Consider the following 22706-nt stretch of genomic DNA (forward strand, 5'->3'; position numbering starts at 1 on the left):
GACATTTTTGTTCTTGGGCCATCGTAGTTTAACCAAACACAGTAAAACACAAACAGCGGTGAAAAAATTGTAAGCTTTCGCATTGTTAGAACTTGACGTTTCGTATGCTATTCAACATACATTTTCAAAAGTGATCTTAAGTGAATATATAGTCTCGTAATTTTCTTCAACGGTCACATAAGATCACTTTTGAAAATATATGTTCAATAGAATAAAAAAATGCGAAAGCTCGCAATGTTTACCACCACTGTTTGTGTTTTATTTTTTGAATCTAAGAAAGTCTTGGATTCTGGATTCCACGTCCTGGATTTCGTAATCCGGGTACTTAATTTCGAATTCCAGTTTTCAGTGGAACTTGGATTCTTGACCTAATCGTTCAAGGGATTCAGGAGTCCTTGAGCTGTGTTTCGGATTCCAAAGCCCAGTATTCCGGATGCTACAAGCAAAATTCCCCGATTCCGGAATCCAGATTCCCTTGCATTGTGGACTCCCTTCCTTTGTAGCCTGCGTAGCAGGCGCTTGGCCGAAGTGGGCGCAAAAAGAGAACGGGCGCGCGATTGTCTCCCTCGCGCCCATTGCTACGCAGGCTACTTCCTTTGCCCCATGCTAGCCCATCGATAACGAGTCAGCCGTGACAATACCCAGCGGCATTATTTTTAAAACTTATTGTAGAAGAATACCCCAAATTCCTACCCTTTGGCAAACTTCTCTTAGCTGACTAAACAGTAGGTGCTTTGGAGTTGTAATGGGCGCAAGAAAGAAAGAAAGAACGGAGCGCGCGAGGCAGGCTACTGACTAAAGGCATTTGTTTGTACTAAATCAATCACTTTTTCCGTAGTAAATTCGATCAGTTTTAAATAGCTGAAACTGCTTAACCAATAACCCTGTAATAACCAATAACAATCCTCTCTTTATGATACTTAGCTCCCGCTGAAAACCGGCATTTAAACCGGCATTTAACGCCACATAAACACAAAAGGATACCACCCCTAACCCTGAAAACTAGAGCGATCCACGATTGACGATTTACCACATAACAACCCAGCCTTTCTATGTATCGACTATTTAATGGACATGAGAGGTATTTGGAAAACGCTGTTCTCGACTTCAGATTGAAGCTTTTGAGAATCCTTGCTTGGTTTCAAAACAGATGGTTTTACGAAAAACTAAGCAAACCATTAAGGATCCAAAAAGGCAGAAAAAGGTCATTAAGGGTTGTAGACATCTGACTATTATGGGCGAGAAATTTTCAACGATTACTCGTTCAACTAAAATGAAGTAGAACTGCACATATCGCATCCACACTTCCAATGCTAGCGATAGCACTAAAAACGAGTGATATTTTTAAGTGGTTTGTTACTTGATAAGTATGATTGATAGATAGTTTGAAAATCAACGCTCATCATGATCGAAGGCGGATAGGAAAAGTGAAACTTGATCCCACCGACACAAACAGCATGCATTGTTGATATTTCCGATCATTTTCACGGATACAAATACAACAGGGAGCTACCTTTTGTGCCCAGTCGAGGGACAAATTTACCGACAGTCGCGGAAACATGTCGACGGCACGCGGCAGGGTTATTGCTTTCCGTGCTTCTATCTACGGCGTGTTTCTTGTTTTTTCGGTGATGTGCTGGATCGAAAAGGCTTCGCCGTGCCCGGACAATTGCTTGTGCTTCAGTTCGCATGACGGCCCGACTGTTCGTTGCAATAATCAATTTCTGTCTCGAATCCCTAGAGTTCCGCCAAAGACAGTGGTATTGTAAGTAAACGCCTTTCATTGTTTCTTTAGGAACACGCTCAAATTCTCCACTTTAAAAAGAACTAACTGTTCACTTCTCTAGCTTACTGAAAATATTTACTCATCAAGAGGGCTTTTAAGAGGATTTAGACGTCAGTTAAGTTCTAGTGGGTCGCGCAAATACAAGTGAGTGAAAACTCCCTTTCTTATCCAGTTGGGTTTCATCCAAACTAAACAAAGCAATTACAACTTAGTCAAAATAATGTTTTTTCGGGGTTCTTAGATTTTGTCCCACTGTCCACCTTTTAAATGCTTAATAGTTCAGGTTAGCTTATGATTAAAGTTATTATTGCGTTGGTGACATGGCTTTGAAATCATAAACGCACGCGTCGAGCATAAACCGCGTACCGACGATTTGGCAGACGACCTTTCTGGCCCTTAATTAAGGTTTGGCATTTCAAAACAGTGCATTGGCAACATGTTTACCCACTCAATCAAACTCAATACTGGTCAGTCACGTTCTGTATGTGGAGTGATCGATGGCTGATAGACACCCAACCTTCACCTTCTGAAAAATAAAAAAATGGTGCAGACAGTACTTGAAAACAGGCATCATTTCAAAATTTCGTGGCTAAGGACTGTCTGAACTCTGTACGTACTCTCCTATGCTATGTTTTCTCAGGCATTCTGAGGCATTTTTTTCTGAGGAAACGTCTTTTAAACATCAGGTTTAAATAAGAAGTTTAGCGCGGATGTGATTTGTGGCCAGAGTAGCATTTTATGGCAACGGGGATATCCACGACATTTCCGGATAAAAAATCTTGCGTGGTTTTGTCAATTTTTAGCCTGACTACTCTCCTGACCTACAATCATTTGCCGAGCATGTGTCAAGTAGTGAGTGAATCCCCCTAGAGGGGAACATGTCAATATATTTTTATTTCTACGATATGTTCTGAGGCATTTTATCGAGGGGAAAGTTTTTACCACCAGTTTTAGATAAGAAGTTTAGCGCAGATGTGATTCAGTTGTGGCCAGAGTTGCATATTATCGCAGCGAGCTAAGACATTTCCTGAAAAAAATGTTACCGTGGACGTGGTTTTGGCGATTTGTAGCTTGACTTAACACAACCCACAGTTATTTGAAATGTACTATTGAGCAGTGAGTCCCTTTAGAGCTCCGTCACACTAGACGTCTGAGAATAGGTTTCCATTAATTTTCATTGCCAGTATAAAATTACGACATATGAAGCTAAATAAATGATTGTATTAGTGTGTTATTAGTAGACTTTTCACTGTGTGCCCTTTGACAAGCTGTAAAATCAACCTCGGTATAGTTGCAAACCAGTCAACGTTTTTCAGCTGAACCCTTCAATTTTGTGGTAAAAATGTCGATGATTTCTAATACTCATATGACTTTATAATGCCAGCCGGATGCAGATGGGTAAGCTATGAATAACTTATGTGTATAATGGCAAGCATTTTCTCCGTGTTCAATCTGCACCTAATCCTTAGCGGGCTAGCTATAGGTAGAACCATTCCCTTCCCTCCCCTCCCCTCCTCTCCTCCGGGGACCTTAGGTAAATAACTTGACGAAAGTTCTTCATATATACAATCAGGCGTTATTTTTGCCTGATAACAGAAAATCTCAGTAATCTGCATGATCTCTTTATAGGATTAGTTCAAATAGTCTTCAGTTTGTGTGCGATAACCTCTGCTTTCGAAGACTTGTCGGAAGGCTCCCTCGGCTGGTGTCTTGACCCGGGTCTTGTAATTTTAGCCTAGCGCTTGTTGTCGAAACGTTGTTTTTGTCCCTTTTGGATGCGAGAACGTTAGAGTATTTAAGTAGAAGAATGGAGCAAAATTAATGTTTTGCAATATATTAAAGAGTGTGGATTAAATTTTCAAGATTAAAATGATTCATTGTACCTAGTGTTGTCTATAATAATTGTTTGGTTTGACTCTTGTAAAAATAAGGCTGGCTAGAGTCCGAAGTTAACCGGATACATTCTCCGATGAAGGACTGTGAGTTTTGATCAAGGTGATTCAGAGCATTGTTAAAGTGACGAGGTACCTCAAGTTACATAACGGTACATCCGTGAGGTTCATTTTTCAGGTAAAAGCAAACTTCTGAAACTTGGAAACCGCTTTTCGTTCAGCTAATAATAATCTGGCGTGTTAGCGGATGCCCTGTTTTTTTTTTTCGTTCGACAACAATCGTTGGCTCTTACATCAAGTGGCTGCGTGGGATGGCCATGATAGGTAGTAATGAATTACATACCACTGTCAGTTGAGCATGACTAGGAATTCAGTATTTCAGCAAAAAGAAAGCACAAAATCTTCTTAGATGGGTTGTGAATAGCAAAGGTCAGAGGCACCCAACGTCAGTTTTTCGGAAAATGTCTGTTCGGAAGACGATTTTATTTGAGATCTAGAATTTTCGGAACGTTTTTTGTAAAATTTCTTGCTTGCCAACCTCTCCTAGGAATTTTTTGACATCTAAAAATTGGTATAATTGCCCATTTTTAACGGATTTTTACCCTAAAAAGGTCACCTAGACTTTTCGGGAGCCTTTTTTCTGGCTGAAATTTTCAAAAAGGTAAGTTTTGATCCCTATAATTTTCGGATCTCTAGACTTTCAGCTAGGAAATCCAAACAGATGAAAAATTTTTAGGGGATAAAAATATGCCTTTATCTACCGTTTAAATACTAAAATACGTTTAACAATGCTATGTTTAAGTGGTTTTGAACTATATTCTCGTTGGATGCCCCTGAAAGTTCATTTATTAAGGGCCGTTAAGTCTGTAGTTAATTTTTCCGCTGATATAAACTTCACCTCCTAGGTCTGTCATTGGGAACACTTCACAGTGGTTACCCGAGTCTGTGAAAAAAGGCTATATTTTCACCCATGATGGTACACCTCGGCACCCATCAGTTTTATTTAGTATCTCCTCTTTCTCCTAAGACGAGGAGACAGTCTAAGAGGAATAACTACGCTATTATTTTAAATATTCTACTAATCGGATATGGTTGTTTATCTTGCTAAATCTTTGCTAATCGCCTTGTAAAGGTGTAGTGTTGTAGTCCCTTAATTTCATCGTTAAAGGGATGTACAGAACACCAGTAACTCGAACCGTGAAGGGAAACGAAAAACGGGTCGAGTTGGCTCGGAATTCGAGTTATCGGGGGTAAATTTCATTTGATCAAGGGACAAGAAATTTAGATAGAGTTAGCGGGAATTTGAGTTATCAGTTATCGTGGTTCTACTGTAGTTCTGCCTGAAGATTTATAGCCTGCGTGACCGGGGTTTGAAAGAACGCAACTGAAGGGGATATAGGGTACACGAAAACTCTCCTGTGCCTGAGCTCATAATTTCTTTCTCTTTCTCCTTAAAAGCTTGCGCGTACTTAATACTCTATCTCGGGAATTTATCATGTGGTTCCTTTCAAAAGACGTTTACCTAAGATTAATCTACTAATGCTGAAACAGGAAGAAGCAGCTGCATATACAGTGGCTATAATTCCCTGATACCTTAGAAGGTTCAGCCTTTTCTTTGGAAAAACCTAATTTGTGGTTTGCATTAAAGTCGGAGAATTATGTATAAACCAGAAGGGCGTGTATGGCGCTGTAAAGGATATGGTTTTAGAATGTTGAGAATCATTCACCTTATCAAAAGGTTCTTGCATCTGTTCAACTTCTAGCCTGCAGTGCAGGCGTTTTCTTCGGGCGCGCGAATGTTTTGCTCGCGAAAGCGCATGTTAAAACTCGAAAAGAGGGGAGAAAATGGGGTGAGAACCCTTAGGGTTACTATTTTTACTCTCCCTAATCTTCCTCCGTCATAACAAAGATGGCGTTTAAAACAGTACGAACATGAACAAGCAGCTTTCGCCCGCCCAAAATACGCCTGCACTGTAGGCTATTCAACTTCCGTTAAAACTTTCCGCATAGCAAAAGATAGGTTGAAGCTCTTGAATATTTTATACGCATGCGTTGAATTGTTTACTTTCGCGTGCCGCTCGCGTGTGACTTCCAAGATATCTCCCAAATGAAGCCTGCTTGAAGTTGCTTGCAGGCTATTTGAAACACCGACATATGTGTATTTTATAAAATGATGATAAAATAACTTATCCGGCTACTTTGTGAAGGTATTAAAAGTATCCGATCCAAACCTAATGTATAACCAGAGAGAATAATTTATTCTGCATTTCTATCAACTGATATTTTGCTGAATTTGGCCCTTAAACTAGTTTTCTTTTTCTTGTCACCCATGTTATCCAGACAATTCTAAAGAACAAACAATGAAGCATTGGCCTACCAATGCAGCCCTGATCATTTTGAAATTATTAGTGCTTCGTTATGTTCCAGTAATATGCTTTGAACAGTTTTATGTTTGGTAATGATTTTCTATTTTGCTGACAGAGATCTGCGCTTTAACAATATATCAATAATCAGGGATAGAGATTTGGAAGGACTTGATCAGCTCGGCACGCTGTAAGTACATTCACGTAACAGTCTATAATTTGTATCCTAGTTGAAGATTAGCAAAGTAGTAGAATTGTAAAGAAAAGTCATGGAGAATCATCGGGTCTAAACTGTTGAAATTCTGAGCGCTTATCATTTGTACGGAAATTTCGGTGAAAATTTTTCGTCAATTGGTACTGGAATTTTTTTTTTGGCACTGAAAACAGGAATGGGATTGAGTTGTACTATTTACAAAATACCCGTAAATTTTTCGCTTTTTCTCGAGAGGAAGGGTGGTACTACTGGAAATCCAATTCCGGTAAAAGCGGGGAAAGGTAAAAGCTCGGAATTAGGGTATTACCTTTTTTCTGAAAATATTCCACCGAGATGCAGTGCACTGTTTCCGAAATTACCAGATTTTCCTTACAAAAGGTAAGCGCTCCCTGTGTCTATTGTAGAAAGTATCAAGTACTTTAGCCAATTACAACGTCCCTCGCCACACCAACACCCCTGCTAAATTTCAAAACAGTGTTTGTGACATCTTCTACTGCCTTCGATTTCGTTTCAGGCTTCTTAATGGTAACGGAATTCACACGATCGAAGCCGAGTCCTTCACCGGGCTGATATCTCTCAAATATCTGTAAGTTGCACTGAACCGTATCGTTCGCAAGCTGGGCCATGTAATGTTCTATTTGTATAGGTAATAGCATGATTTGTAGTGATATTTGGCATAAATACCACGAGTGATATTTCGAAATTGTTATACTTAATTTCACGAGCCGTTAGGCGAGTGAAATTTTGGACAATTTTGAGCTATCACGAGTGGTATTTATGCCAAATATCACGTACAAATCATGCAATTCTTTGTTTATACTACTACCCGCAATAGTTTTGTAATTTTCACATGTAGGTATTTCAAATTAAGCAGAAATACCACTGCTCTAAGCCAATCAAATTGCAGAAATTTCTCATGTAGTAGTATAAATGATATCAACAGCAATGAAATACCAAACCATTTCGTTCAAATATATAGCTGATTATTCAATGAAGATTACTTTGGGCATTGGAAATTGTGCACTAGGAAGCTACTCAAATCATTACAGTGAGTTCTCGTGCCCAAATGCTCCATGCCCAATTGCCAATGACCAATCGCAAAAGCAACCTTTTTTGAATTAGGTATATAGGAATTAGGATTTATGATGTAGCCATAGCAACAGTGATTTTTTCACGTGTGAAGATATGTTTTTGCGCGAAAGCTCACCTGGTATTTCATTGGCGGTTATCCTCTCTTGCGGTTATATAACTAAATTCGCTATCACATATAAGAGTACCAGTCACTTAGATTGGTGAAAGATCAGTGCGTTCACCACAGCAGAACACACTTGTTCATTAACACGACTGGAGCTAATCCAGGGGGATAATTTTTCCTTTGCAGATATCTCTACAATAACAAGCTGAAACGTTTACACGAGAATGCGTTCAGTGGCCTTGTAAACCTTCAGCAGTTGTAAGTACTAGGAAATTCAGAAAGAATTTCCTACAGGGCTCGAACGCATAGAGAGAATAAAAGAATGAATCAGTGATACTTATAAAGTACGCCCAAAATACATGTAGTCTCCCTCGCAGCCGCTTTTGTCTCGTCGCAACGCTCTTCCTCACCAAGGCGCGTTGCGTGACGAGGCAAAAACGGCAGCTAGGCGAGACTACTAATATATGCTATTCGTATATCATTGTTTTATTTCCTTATTGTAATTTTTGAGAACTAGATTGAGCTCTAAGAAGGTGCTAAAGCAACAACGACGGTGACGGCTACGAAAACGTCTCTTAAAAAGTGGATTCGCTCTGCTTCAAACTTTATCGCGCTTATTTCCTCTCGTTCAAATGGTTAACTGAATTCTAAAAGACTTTATCAAAAGTTTAGGAAAAGAAAGAGAAAGTCAGTGTCTTATCTTCCGCCTTTCAATACACATGAAATTTGGCATTTTCACGTCATAGTCGTGCAGTAATGGCAAAAAAATCTACAAAAAAGCGTGATGCACCTGCAAAATTGTTGTTTTGTTAATCTAAACGACGTTTTGCCATTCTCGATCGTTCTCTCTCTATTTCTCTTTTGTAATGGAGGCCCCTCAGACAGCCTCTTTGTTGATAATAAGTCTGTCTGTCTGTCTTTCCCTTACCACAAGAGATTGAAAGTTACTTGAATTAACGTCTTTTCTATTTCGTCATTGCAGATACTTGCATCAAAATGAAATTGAACATATACCTGCACAAATATTCAGTGATCTCGAGGCTCTTGAAAGATTGTAAGTTCCCGAAGCAGAAGAAAATCTTTCTGCGATTGTTTCTTGAAGCAGTTATGTTAGCAGTATTACTTTGTTATGAAAGATCATCGTGCCATTACGAGATAATGCTCGACGTTTGTTTATTTTGAAATAATAATTCGTATTTTTTTTTTTGCAGATATCTTCATCGTAACAGACTGAGCTACCTTCCAAAAGGACTTTTTCAAAATATTCCTTCGCTAAGAAGACTGTAAGCTGCTATTCAGGCTTTTGTAGTGTTAATAGAAATTCGGTTTTTATCTTTGTTCCCCAACATACAACATTAACACTTACCTTTCATTCAGGGCAAAATGTTGGCTTAGGGAATGGGTGGGTGGTGCAGTTTCCCTGAAACGTATGGGCATTTCCTTTACTTTCGCGCGAAAAGTGAACCAGCTCCATTGGTCGAGACAGCATGGAAATCAAGTCTTCTCTGATTGACAGAAAAAGCTAAGAATGATTTTATAGCCAATCATAAGTTAAACAGATACGGAAACTGGCAACTGCGTAACGTCTTGTAACGACTTGAAAAGCGCTCCACATACAACATAAGAAAATGTATTTGTATTTCATCCATTATATAAAAAATATAACATTATTGCATTTTATAATCCTCCGCATAACTATACCGTAAAGAATTTTGCTGGTCCCATAGGCGACTCGATTCCAATCCTCTAAACTGCACTTGCGAAATCCTATGGCTCACGAGACTTCTAAAGAACACTCCAAACACTGAAAATGCGGCAACCTGTGGGAATCCAGAGGATCTGAAAGGAAAAGCGCTTGTTAAACTCACTCCTGAAGACTTCAACTGTAGTAAGTGATTCTTATATTAGAGTGATTTATAATCACGTTCATGGCAAAAGCTAAAAATCAATTTGTACCATGTGACCAAGTGCAACCTCATTCCCAGGGTCCTTTCCTACTCGTCCGGCCACCGAAGCGAGATTGAGAGGACACAAGGAGAGGATACTGGGAACGAGAGGCTGGGCCAAGGTTCGTTTACTGTGCGCTATATTTGCACAAAAATAAGTAGTTCCATGTCAGGTTCTTTCGCAAGAATTAATTTCAACTTGAATCTGAGTTACCTGTTGCTGTAGACGTAACTTTACATCTCTCAATGAGATAATCCTAACTTAGAATAAGAATTTGTGCATAGTCTTTTTCTCAGCGATTCATTAGAGTTCATTTTGTGCTTTACGTTGTGCTGGTTGTTACCGAGAACTGTACGGTGACGTCGTTGAGGAACAGGCCTATGAGAAACCGATTTAATCTGGCAAATTAATATGATGGGAAAAAAATTACGAAAAAAGAAGCTGGCGAATCTCCTTTCATGGTCTGTTGAACTTACCGATGAATGGATTAAATCTTTGTGATCGACTTCTGAATTCTCATATCGTTAAGTCTGCCAGGCTCACTATTCTTTTGTAAAGAATTAGTCATTTATGAGAGTAAAGGTATTGAGGTGACAGATTGGCTGATATTCAATTTACTGACCCACAGCACCACCAACGTTTGTGAAACGACCAACCAGTATAGAAGTTTCTGTCAGGGATCGCGAAGTGGCGTTCAAATGCTTAGCCACAGGGCAACCAACCCCAACCATAACTTGGCGGAAAGACGGAGAACTTCTACGAGAGGGTCGACGTCATATCATCACCAGGGAGGGGACGTTGAGTATAATCGATCCGAGACCCGAGGATCAGGGACAATACGAGTGTTTGGCACAGAACACTGCTGGAGAAGTCGCGAGCGAAGCGAAGTTAGATTATAATGGCCAGGAAGGTGATAAAAAATCCTACGAAATATTTTTAAGATTATTTTGTTTTAGAAAGGACCACTGATCCACCCAAAAAATATAGATTGCTATCCCTCCCCCTTTTTTTTTCCCTGCTCCGATGATAGGTTTTATACATTGCGATAGCTTTCTTGGTGAAGTAGAACAAATTCATCTATCAGCACAGGGTGACGATACAAATTGTGTGACTGTTGTAATCAGTCAGTTTTTTTCTCAAAATCAGTCTCCCCAGTCTGGCTTTCTGTTTTCAGCCTCTTTCCAGGCCTTTTGTTTGACTGCTCGCGCGTACTTCAATACGCAAAAAGACGGACTGTTTTGCAGTCTATTGTAATGTTTGAATTTAGAGGAAATGTACAGGAATATTAAAAAGGTTCGTATTATCGTGATATGATGCGATGAATTCTTATGTATAAGGTCGAAATAGACGAAATATTGTGTATTGTTGTTCTTGCTGTTGAAAACGGCGAGTTATAGCAAATTGAAGGGTTTACCTGAGCGTGTAGCTCAAAAAAACTTCGAATATTAAACCCTTCAAATAGCTCTAATTCTCCGTTTTCAGTTGAAAGAACGACAATGCACAACATTTCAGGTAAAAAGATGTCTATTTCGACCTTATACAAGAGAATTCATCGCATTATAACACGATAGTATGTGCATTTTCGATATTCCCATACACTTCCTCTTAATCCAAACATTACGACAGCCACACAATTTGTGTGGGTTCCCTGTGCCTGTGCTATGAGGTGCAAGATCGAAACCTTGTTGTGATATTTTACTACCAGTAATAAAAGCTTTATGCACATGCCTTTCAAGTACCTTCTGAGAAAAAGCCGAATAGCCTTGGAACTCACTGGCTAAGGAGCAAATTATTCTAACACCCCCTGGTAATTTTAAGTTTTGTTTTAGACTTAACAACTACTATTTGTTTTTTTTTTTTGTTATAGTTCCACCGATATTTCTACAGAAACCTCTGTCCAGAGTAGAGTCAATAGAAGGGAACTCTGTGACTCTCACTTGCCGCGCTCGCGGTAACCCCAGGCCTCACATTGAATGGACTAAAGAAGGTCTTCAGCTAACCTTGGATCCAAACTATCGCGTTCGACCATCCGGGGACTTATTTATCAGGCACGTGCGCATGCTGGACCGTGGAATGTACAGGTGTCGTGCGACTAACAGGGTTGGTCGAACGGCTGCTTCCACCAGGCTAGTAGTAAGGGGTAAATATTGCTGATCATGTTAACTGCTGCCAAGAATGCCTATGCTTATCATTCAATGAAAAATTACAGCAATCTGGACTAAACCATCAGGAGTAAATCACTCCGGAACCTCCATCTCCAGCGCGTTAGACTTACAGTCCATTTTTAAATTTCTTTTCCCGCGAAAATTTGCTATATTCTTCACTGTTGGATTGAAATCGCTTTCTTCGCTAGTTTATCATGACTCTGAACCCGGAGTTGGAGCTGAACCACTGTCCGATTAATGAGTTAAACTATGTTCGCTTAACGCTTAGTCTTCCTTCATTGCTTTTCATTTCCTATAAATCATACTCTGCGCTGATTGGCTGAAATGTTGTTCTACGAAAGAAGATTCTATAAATAGCCTAAAAGTCTGATACACTGTGACCCTGGTCTTTTTTGATACATGAAAGCTCCGGGGTGATGGGTTCCTAGAATCACTTTAAAAATAACGATAGCGTATGACAGCACAAAGGCGTACGAGAAATACTGCACGTTGTCAACGTTGTTGCAAAATGTCATCAAAAATTACAGAAAGCTAAAAAAGGTTCATCACATACTTGTACTAACTAATACTTGTTAGTTCCTTGTCAAACGTTTCCTCTTTATTACTCCTCAGCTCCTCCAAAATTAACAAAAAGACCCGAAAACACTGAAGTGTTGGAAGGCAGCTCCGCTGACCTTAAGTGTGAAGCGAGTGGTCACCCTGTGCCAGCAATCGCATGGACCAAAAGTGGCGACCGATTACCATCTCAGGACCGCCATATTGTGCTACCATCCGGAGCCTTAAGAGTTATCTATGCTTCCCTCAGTGACCAGGGAGAGTACGAGTGTCAAGCGATTAACGTCATCGGAGTGGGATCGGTGAAAGCTTTCCTAACGGTGAAACCACGAGGTAGGTTTAAAGAAAAGCAGCGACAGAATGCCATGTTGACCTTGAAAATTATCGATGCTCTTTGTTCTTAAATCGCCAGGCGATCAAGTTCGATCGTAAACCCTCCATCTTGTATTGTATAGCGAGAGATATCTAGGGAGAAGACATAACAACTCTCCGCAGCACATGCACTTCTCGCATCTCCCCAAATTTTCAGGACAACAGCTTTATACGGCCGTAGCTGTCGGCTTTACGATTTTAACTATACAGTTTTTTACTCGAAGTTTCGTCTACATTAGGCGCGCCTCTCTTTCATATGTCATGTCTCTCTAGTTCCTCCCTCCATCGTGGAGTCTCCGACAGACATCATTGTGTTCGCTGGTCAAACAGTTGAAATCCGCTGTTCTGCTTACGGCGCTCCTCAGCCAATAATAACGTGGATCAAGAATAATGTCCATCTCATAGAAGCAAACAGATACTCAGTTAGCTCGTCCGGGACACTGAAAATCCGGGATGTTGGCAAAGCTGACGAGGGTCGTTACGAATGTGCCGCTCGTAATAGCATTGGTTCAGCTTCTGCGCAGATGACACTGACGGTACAAAGTAAGATATTCAAGGATTTTTAAAGACTTGTCATTTTTAATTCAGAAGGTTTAACTTACTGATAATATGAACACGTGTAGTTTCAAACAACAACTTCCCAAACTTCAATTCAGAAATTTAAATAACTTGGAAAAAAGATATTTTTTGATGACCTTGAAATACTTTCCTTCTTTTTCATATTTCAGCTCCATCTGCTCAAAATATCGGTGTTGATGTCCTTAACATGTCAATCGCGAAAGCCATAAGCAATGTAGATAGAGCTCTGAACGCCAGCATCCAGAGGCTGTTTTCGTCACCCAAAAAACCCAGTGATCTCCTCGCACTGTTCCGGTTTCCTTCGCCTGAAGCGCAACAGATCGCTCGAGCCGCAGAAATCTTCGAGCGAACAATCCAGCTGGTCCATGAACACGTGAAAGAGATGGACAGGGTGAATGTGAGCAATGATAAGTACAATTTCTTCCACCTGCTGTCTCCTGCGCACGTCAATATGATCGCTAATCTGTCAGGGTGCAGCGCCCACCGACGCATGAACAACTGCTCCGACATGTGTTTCCACCGCAAATACCGTACGTTTGATGGAACGTGCAATAATCTTTTGCATCCCATGTGGGGTGCGTCTCTTACACCGTTTAACCGACTTTTAAGTCCCGTGTACGAGAACGGGTTTAATTCACCAGTGGGTTGGCAAGACCTTGAAGGAAATCCCAGCGCACGTCTTGTCTCAACGCAACTTATTTCATCAGAGGAGGTGACTGATGATCAACAGTTCACCCACATGTTGATGCAGTGGGGCCAGTTTCTAGACCATGATATCGACTTCATCGTCAGTAGCTTAAGTACGATGAGATTTAGCGACGGTTTGGATTGCACAAAGCAGTACCACATTTGTGATAATCAGCCGCCATGCTTCCCCATTCCCATCCCAGAGAACGATGCCCGACTCAGTGGTCATGGAGCATGTATGCAGTTCACTCGCTCAAGCGCCGTGTGTGGCACAGGAACAACTTCCGTGTTCTTCAGCGCAGTCACCCCTCGAGAACAGATGAATCAAATAACGTCTTATATCGATGCATCATCCGTCTATGGGTCTTCGGAACAAGAGGCGTTAAATCTACGAGATCTTGATAGTAATGGACTTCTCAAGTCAAATTCATCTATTGGTAAAGGAAAACCGCTACTGCCCTTCAACCGTGATACGCCAATTGAATGTCTGCAAGCTGATGATAGCCCAGTCCCGTGTTTCCTCGCGGGTGATTTTCGCGCCAACGAGCAGCTTGGGCTGCTGTCGATGCACACAATATGGATGCGCGAGCACAACCGTATTGCTAAGGAACTAGGAGACTTCAATCCGAATTGGGACAGTGATAAAGTGTACCACGAGACTCGTAAAATAGTAGGAGCCGAGGTGCAGCACATCTCTTACACTGAATGGCTGCCTAAGATTCTCGGCCCTGAAGGAATGGCCCTTCTAGGGCCCTACAGTGGCTACGAGCCAAACATTAACGCTGGAATTGTAAACTCGTTTGCCACTGCAGCCTTTAGATTTGGACATGGATTGATAAATCCTATAATCTTCCGTCTAAACTCTTCGTTTCAACCCATCGAACAAGGTAATATCCCCCTACACAAGGCCTTTTTCTCACCCTATCGCCTAGTTACAGAGGGTGGGGTGGATCCAGTCCTCCGCGGACTTTTCGGAAGGGCCGCCAAGAGCCGCGACGATAAACACCAGCTTTTAAACTCGGAGCTTACAGAGAGACTCTTTGAGATGGCTCATGAGATAGCTCTAGATCTTGGTGCTCTTAACATTCAGCGAGGAAGGGACCATGCTCTGCCAGGTAAGTTAGAGTTATATGACGATGAATGCTCTCATTTTGAATGGAAGTGGTAACTTCATCTGCGGTTTGCATTACTCCATTATGATCAGCTCATAGAGGAAAATGTTAAAAAATCGAGCTTCAACTTGAAATTTCTGAAAGAGTTACTTTTCACTTGACAAAGTGTTTAATGTAATATCTATTCCCACACCCTTAAATCAAAACCTGAAGACAGGCACTAGTGGGATCTGGGTTCGAGATCATCTTATATCCTGTAACATCGGAGTCGAACTCGGGCTATTAGCCCCTTTCATAATGTCCATAATATACTTTGTTTTCCACTAAATAAAGTTTTACTTAACTTTACTTTACTGAATTTATCTGTATTAAAGCCTCCGATTCTTGCAGGTTATAATAAGTGGCGAGTCCTCTGTAATCTGACCGAGGCCGAAACTTTTGATGACCTTCAGTCTGAGATAGTAGATGGAGACATTAGAGAGAAGTTACAGGAACTGTACAAACACCCTTCTAATATCGACTTGTGGGTCGGAGGTCTCCTCGAGGAACTTGTCCCGGGATCGGTGCTAGGACCAACTTTTACTTGCATCATAGCTGAGCAGTTTAGAAGGATAAGAGCTGGAGACAGGTAGGAAGCACCTTGAGCATAATATACTTTTTGAAATGAATAATTAGGGAATCAAAGCTTCAGACGCCGGTTTCGTTCAATTATCCTTAAAATTCAAGCTATCCTCATTAAATTTGCAGCATATGATACTGAATTTTGATTAAATTATTTTTTCTTGTAGTTTTGACTACCAGATAGAGCACTCCCCCCATATTTAAGGGAGTGGTGTACGGATGGGCTCAAAATTCACCTCAGTGCTAATTTAGCCAAGCTATATAAGGATTTTTCCAAACATAGAGGGAGATACCATCCCATTTCCTAAACGCGCAGCAGGGGTAGCCGAGTTGGTAAAGAGCTGGACTGTAAAGCGGAAAGTCGCTGGTATGTAAATTCTCGGACGGGACTAATACGCAGGGTATTAAAATAACCGAGAGAAGGGTATTGCCTTTTCCCTGCAAACGGCTATACCTTCGTTGCTTGGAAGACCACGTTGAAGTGGTGAGCCTGTTCTCAGCAGGGGACGCAAAGACATCGCCCTCAATAGTACTTCGTGCGTCCATTTTCTTTTTCTTCAAGAATGAACGTAATTTGTCTTAGATAAAATGTTGCTATCCTTCAGATTCTGGTATGAAAGTCCTTCTACATTCGACCACTCTCAGCTGATTCAGATAAAACAGACATCCCTAGCCCGAGTTTTGTGTGATAATAGTGACAATATTGACCGAGTTCAGCCTGACGTGTTTCTCCGCGCGACATACCCCACGGGGTATGTTTCGTGCTCTTCCATTCCACGCATGGATCTGCGCATGTGGAAATCTTGCGAGGAAGGTTTGTGCATGATATTGTCTAAGGGGTTCTTAATGACCATTCTTGCGGTTATTATTTCACTGATATGTGAAGTGTTTTTTCTGGTTCATCACCTAATATGATTATAATAATAATAATATTATTATTATAATTATTATTATTATTATTATTATTATTATTTCAACTCCCAACGTCACTGGCGTCACTGGTCATTTGGTTAGAGTGTCGCCCAGATGACGCGCATGTCAGGGTTTTGAATTCTGCCGAACCCCTGAATTTCTCTCAGGCTTCTTCTCGCAATTATTTATGTTGCATACACAATTTGCAAGGATCGGCCCTTCAACGTAACGACTTTTCGGGCCTTTTAACGTAAATTATTTACCTAAAAGAGGATTGTTTTCTAATAAATTTGCAGTGCTTCCTCGGACGTGGGAAGTGAAATACGAGAGGTGTTTTTTTATAGAAGAGTTAAATGAGGAGAATCGGCTACTAGAAAGAAAAAAAGAAAACTTGTATGATAACTATAGTTTCAAGGTCTTCTTATGTTTAAGCTTTGAAGCTTTCGACTGTCATTCTTCAGTGTTAAAACGTGACTTGTAGGTGTTCGGTCAAGTGACAACAAGTAGCTACAGATGATCATAAATCATTTAAATAGACGATAAAACGTTGCGAGAAGTAGCCACTTTGTCTTTTTTTGGGTAAGGCCCCAACTTTCGCAGGCTGCAAGTCTTCAGTGTCACTGTTTATTTCCTTGTCAGATCACTGCTCCTCTGAGGACGTAACTCCTACATTTAGCAGTCATGTTCAATCCCGTCGTTTTAGACGTGCAGTGGAAGAACTCTACTTAAATGCAGCGCATGTACAAATGGAACCCAAAGAAAAGAGGAAGAAGAAACTGCAGGCAAAAAAGAAGCCTGCTGAGGTATCAGTAGTTGTGGAGAAAAACGAAGAGACAGTAAGCAGTTCTTCAGAGCAAGAAGAAATGCAGCTAAAGAAACGAGTTGATTTTCTTGAAAAGAAAGTGGAAAGCATGACCGCCACTATGAAAGGTCTTCAAGATGCATTCAACAGTCTTCAAAACCAGGCAAGTGTACTTCTTGCTTTTATATAACACATTGGCCGTAAGCTCTCTTTACTTCAGCACTTACAACCTTTAGATGTCTCTGAAGAATTAAAATCGTTATTGTATAATATCAAAAAAGTACGTAGTAATAAAAATATTACAGAATGCCTTATCTTCATGTTTTAAATTATGTTTTATTTATTGCTTATTCTTGGCGTTTTGGCCATTTCAGTAGAGCGATTATGCAAAAACAATATTCACTCGTAAGCTGCAGTTACCTATTGTAAGACTTGGGATACCTGTGGTGCGCCAGTTATATACCCTACGGCCAGTTGCGTAAACTATGTAACGTCCGATGTGTAAAAGCTAACGCCCGAAGTTCAGCGCTGTCAATCTCTTTATTTTAACGCCAAATACTTACAATCATGTCTGCATTCCCCTCTCCCCTTTGCTGGCCAGCAAAGATGGGGACACTAAAGAATTAGATTGGTCCCACATGCATTTATAACTTGCCCGCACGAGTGTTCCCGCCCTTGACACGTGGTAACATGCAAATGATCAAAGCTCCTGATTGCTTTATTGCCATGTCCCCTATTCCTGTTGTGACAGGTAAACAAGCAACTTTCAAGCAAGCAGAATTAGAATAAAAATAATAGATCTATAGTCACGTTACCTTGAAATTTTCCATTCCCTTTTTTAATCGAAATTTTTAACAGGTGAATAAAATTACCCAAATGAAAGGGAAAATGGGAAGAAAAGGAAGAAGAGGATGTGGGTTTGTTGATGGTTCGGCGCGTTACGTGGGAGACTCGTGGCAAAGAGATGGTTGTATTCACTGTAACTGCATCGGGGTAAGTCACATATAATCAAACAGTAGCGGATCCAGGGGAGGGGTCCGGGAGGGCCGCTCCCCCCCTCCTCTTATCTCAAGGTCTGGGTCCGGCACCGTTAAATACTCCTGTTTTACGTCTTTTACTCGTGGCATACGTTCGCACGCGAGTCAGCATATTCCTGCGGTCAAGAAAAGAAGGCAGACGAGAAAACTATTTATGAACACGCCTGAAATTTTAAACTAGTATTTGGTGTGAAACAACTCCGGTGAAGGGGTTGTCCACACTTGGTGCCCGAGCGCTAATGCCTTGGTACCAGCACAAAATGGTGTTGTGTTCACACTTTGTGTACAGCATTGTAACCGTAGATTAGACGCCATTATGAAATTTAAGCTTAGCAAGGAGCACGAAGCAATGGATTAGCCAGGAACTAACAAAACCGGTGGGCACACAGGGACCAGGTGCCCTCTTTAGTGCCCGAATACAAGGTCTCGACCTTGTACTCGGGCACCGTGCTGGTGCCCGAATTCGGGCGTGGGCACTTGAAAAACTGAGGGGTGTGTTCACATTAGTGCCAAGCGAGTGCCTTACTCGGGCACCGTTGCCGTGTACCCAGTATGAACGCTGCCTTAGTTGTCATTAGAGGGTCTAGAAACCGAGATGCGGTACATGTAGACACGTTAGGGTCCTAATTGCCCTGAGCAATTTTCGAATTTACGCGACGTAGGTGTATCTTTCGGTGTTCGTTATAAAATACTGTTTCAACGTTCCTTCGTAGGGAGGACAGATCAGGTGTTTACCAGTAGGACAGTGTAAAAAAGAATTGGAGAGGAAGCCATAATGAATCTATGAACTGTGTTGTAAAGTAAAGGTACGTGGGTCTTAACCACTGAATTAGAGATCAATTCTTTACCACTTTAAGAGCTTGTTGTTTTAAAAGTGTTCAGAACAACCCTTAAAGGGCTTTTTGAGGGAAGATAGTTATTATTTTGCCACTCAATGGTATGTCCTGGTCAATAACCGTTAACAGTGATTCTAGTATAGTTGCATTACTATGGCTCGTGATAAAGGGAAACCAAGCGCACATCTGGTGAAACCGGCAGAAACCTAAGCACGCGACTGACCGAACACAAACGCGCGACGAGGAATGGTGACGTCAACAATCACATTGCTGAGCACCATTTAAAGACGAAACATCAAATTGACTGGGACTCTGCGACATGTATAACGTATTCTACAGACTACTATCAACGTCTTACTTTAGAAAGCTGGTTTACTAACTTAGAACAAACGCCACTGAATCGTAGCCAACAGTTAATTACGAGCGCCGTACAAACGACTTATTGACGAGATCAAGCAAAACTAACTACGAGAGAACAACTGGAGAACTGACAATTTGACTAACAATAGACGACTGTTTAACTGTGACAATAGACGGATCGAAACGCACCAATCACTGATTACGAGTCTTCATAGCCAATAACATCACGGCTTAACGGACAGACGACCAATAACATCGCGACATAATTGACCAATCAGATCAATAACCAGAGTATAATACCATCAACTGACGTGATACAACTCACTTTGACTCTGAAGATGACTACCGCACAGGTTGTCGAAACGTCAGTCACTGTCAACAACAACAGTCCTATTCAGGACTACGTTCACCCGGACGATCAAACTCAACCTTTTGAAAAGTTTCTTCTTAGCCCTAGTGCTAAAGAATGTTCCCTATCTTTGCTATCTTTCTTTAACTCCATTGATAAATATTTTATTGTTATGGCTACTATTCCATGGTGTAAGTCATAAACATTTTTATGTATTTTAGTGTATTTAAATTTATCACGTGTCTCTAATTAGTGTAGGGTTTCCGGCCCCTACATCCGCTCTCTGACTTGACTCATTAAAAAAGTATTCATTCATTCATCCATTCATCCATTCCCTAAAATTCCCTTTGTTATTCCTATGGAAAAGTAATATGCACTTAAATTTTATTTTCTTGCAGGTTAAACCGTCAAGTTGTAATTATAACAGACTTAGACTGAGATCTGTTTGTGAGAGTATGCTCATTTTTGCAGCTGTGGAATCGAAACAAATTCTTTTTAGACGCTCTTTCCAGCCACTCCTGATTAAATTTCATTTCCAAATCCAGAGTAAATGAACCTCATATTTGTAAATTATTTTACAACCAACTCAGTGGTCATTTGATAGCGTACAGGAAATGAGTGACAGATCACTTTTAAGGATGAAAATTACTTATACCTTAGAGAACGTTCTCGTAATTTCGTCGATTAACTTGTGGTGTTACTCCGAAGACAAGGTGACAATACGCTTTTACCGCAGCTAAAACGGCAAAAAAGCATTTGAGATGGAGTAAGCATGCTTTAGGATGTTTTGCACTTTGCTTCAAAATTTGCTTGCAGTGCTGACTAACCTTTATCAGCCACAAATTTAGGAGTGGTTAGAAAGACTTTTCGCTGCAATTGCTTGATCTTCTTGGTGTCCTTCCATTTTTTTGTTCTCTTTTATTGAGAAATGTCTGAAATGTGGATATAGATTTGGGCAAGTGCGAGTCTTTTGAAGTTTCGAACTTAAGTATAATTTAACTTAGATCAGTTTTAAACAGGAAAATGACAGGATTTTATTGTCTATTTAGTAGCTCTTGGCCCGAAAACATTTCTTACCAAGTTGGACATGTACCGTTAGTTTTAAAACAACAAGATGACTGGTCCAGTTTCTGCAATCGATGATAAGATTTTTCTTTCCTTTTGGTAACAAACCAATCTTAGATAAGATTACAATTGGAAATGCTATGAAACGTTCTTTTCCACCGGAAATTCGTCGGATAAAAGGAATAGCTTTATAGCGGTATTTTCTTCTTAATGTTTTTATCAGCATGAACAGAATATCACTTTGCCTCGCTCCAAAGGAGCTATACTCCTTGATTTCCAAAACATGTCGCTCTTTATACTGTTCTACTTGGTGTAAAATTCTCACCTATTTCCCTATTAAAGAAAAGTAAAGGGCTAGCTAAACACTGTTTTTCTTAGATTTTCTTGATGAAAAATGTTCTTTTCCATTAGACGGAAAGTTGTCGCCCATTTCTCTGTATATAAATAGCCTGTAAGCAAGCTCTAGGGATCGCTCTGGCGGCGGGGCGAAAAATGAGCCAGAGCGCCCCGGAGAGCTTGCTAGCAGGCTACTGTATTAAAAAAAATAACTGAATGCGCTGAATGAGAAGGAGAGGTCCAGTTCTCGCTCGGTCTAACCCCTGCCCTTCCTTCGCGTCCTCGACTGACTGACTTAAAAGGGACAGCAAGTAGTCTACAATGAATTTGTTAAACGCTCGGGACCTCTGAGTAGTTATTTTTATTTTTTGCTTTAATCCTGTCAATAAAGTCATAAATTGAACGCAGAGACAAGAAAATTAATGGGATACATTCAATTACGCTAGATGACGTTCGATTGCCAATATTACTTTATTTGCCTTTCTTCATTAATTTACATGAGTTATTTATTTGTTTGTTTCAACATTATTTCGCTTTGCAATAAATGTTACGTAGAAAGTCCATGGCTGTTAATTTCTTTTAGCACTTCGTCTTGAAAGTTAAATTCTTTCTCCTTTAGTTTATAATACGAAAGATTTCGCAGTTTTTAAAGATGGTGGTCGTTGTTAGGCCGCGTTTTCTCGAGAAACTGCATTCTCTCCCCCAGAACTTCGGTTCTTTGTATAGCTGCGCACGATCCGACGCCTCTGGGAAACCCACGGGGGAACTCTTCTTAGTCTAGCTGGGCAGTAGGCAAAATTGTTCATCCTCACCCCCTCTAAAACTGCAAGATTTCGATGAACCAAGACCTGCATTACGACCTTTCCGCCGCCTTCGACACAATCGATCACGAGATCCTTCTTGAGAGATTACGATTTCGTTATCGTTTTTCCAACCTAGCTCTTCAGTAGTTCACTTCTTATCTTGTTGACCATCCTCAACGCATAGTGTTGGACACGTTTTCTTCCCAGTCTCGTCGTGTGGAGTCCCTCGAGGTTCTGTTTTAGGACCGGTGTTATTTTCTCTCGATATTTCTCCATTGGAATATGCAATAATGGCTCTTGCTTTAAATGCAATTGTGTACGCCGACGGTTCTCAGCTTTCCAGTATTATGAGACAAAGCCGTTGTGCTACCGCATTACAGGATCTTACGCTTTGTAACCAAGGTGTTTTCTTTTTTTTTTTCCTTATGTTTTGCTTTCTTTATTTTTGCATGCATAGCCCTAAACGAAACCCGTATGAGTTAGAATATTGGTGTTCCGTCCTGAATATCCTGGCGATTGATACCAAAATCTGCTGTTTGCACCCCTGAGCGATTAAAGGGAGATTATCCCCGTACCCTTCATCACGAGGGTGACTTCCTTCGAATGAGCTTTAATTTTTTAATAAATTCCCTCAGCCTAAGAAGGTGACTTGGAACGAGTTACAATCGTATCATATGTTTTTGACAGATCCTGCAGAGATCAATTTTTGTTCGAGACG

The 22706-nt window shown here is 40.7% G+C and overlaps 1 protein-coding gene across 1 annotated transcript; it reads left to right on the forward strand.

Moving 5' to 3' along the window:
- Positions 1–1482: 1482 nt before the first annotated feature.
- Positions 1483–21746, forward strand: LOC140953094 (peroxidasin-like). Its single transcript, XM_073402592.1, has 18 exons — positions 1483–1765; positions 6160–6231; positions 6770–6841; positions 7637–7708; positions 8433–8504; positions 8662–8733; positions 9178–9338; positions 10026–10307; positions 11265–11537; positions 12175–12450; positions 12763–13032; positions 13218–14870; positions 15258–15495; positions 16094–16302; positions 17040–17365; positions 18061–18195; positions 18953–19045; positions 20183–21746. The coding sequence occupies exons 1-17, from the start codon at positions 1560–1562 to the stop codon at positions 19013–19015; spliced, it is 4452 nt and encodes a 1483-aa protein (XP_073258693.1). The 5' UTR covers positions 1483–1559; the 3' UTR covers positions 19016–19045; positions 20183–21746.
- Positions 21747–22706: the final 960 nt, after the last annotated feature.

This window comes from Porites lutea, chromosome 11 (genome assembly GCF_958299795.1).
Source record: "Porites lutea chromosome 11, jaPorLute2.1, whole genome shotgun sequence".
NCBI classification, from domain to species: Eukaryota; Metazoa; Cnidaria; class Anthozoa; order Scleractinia; family Poritidae; genus Porites; species Porites lutea.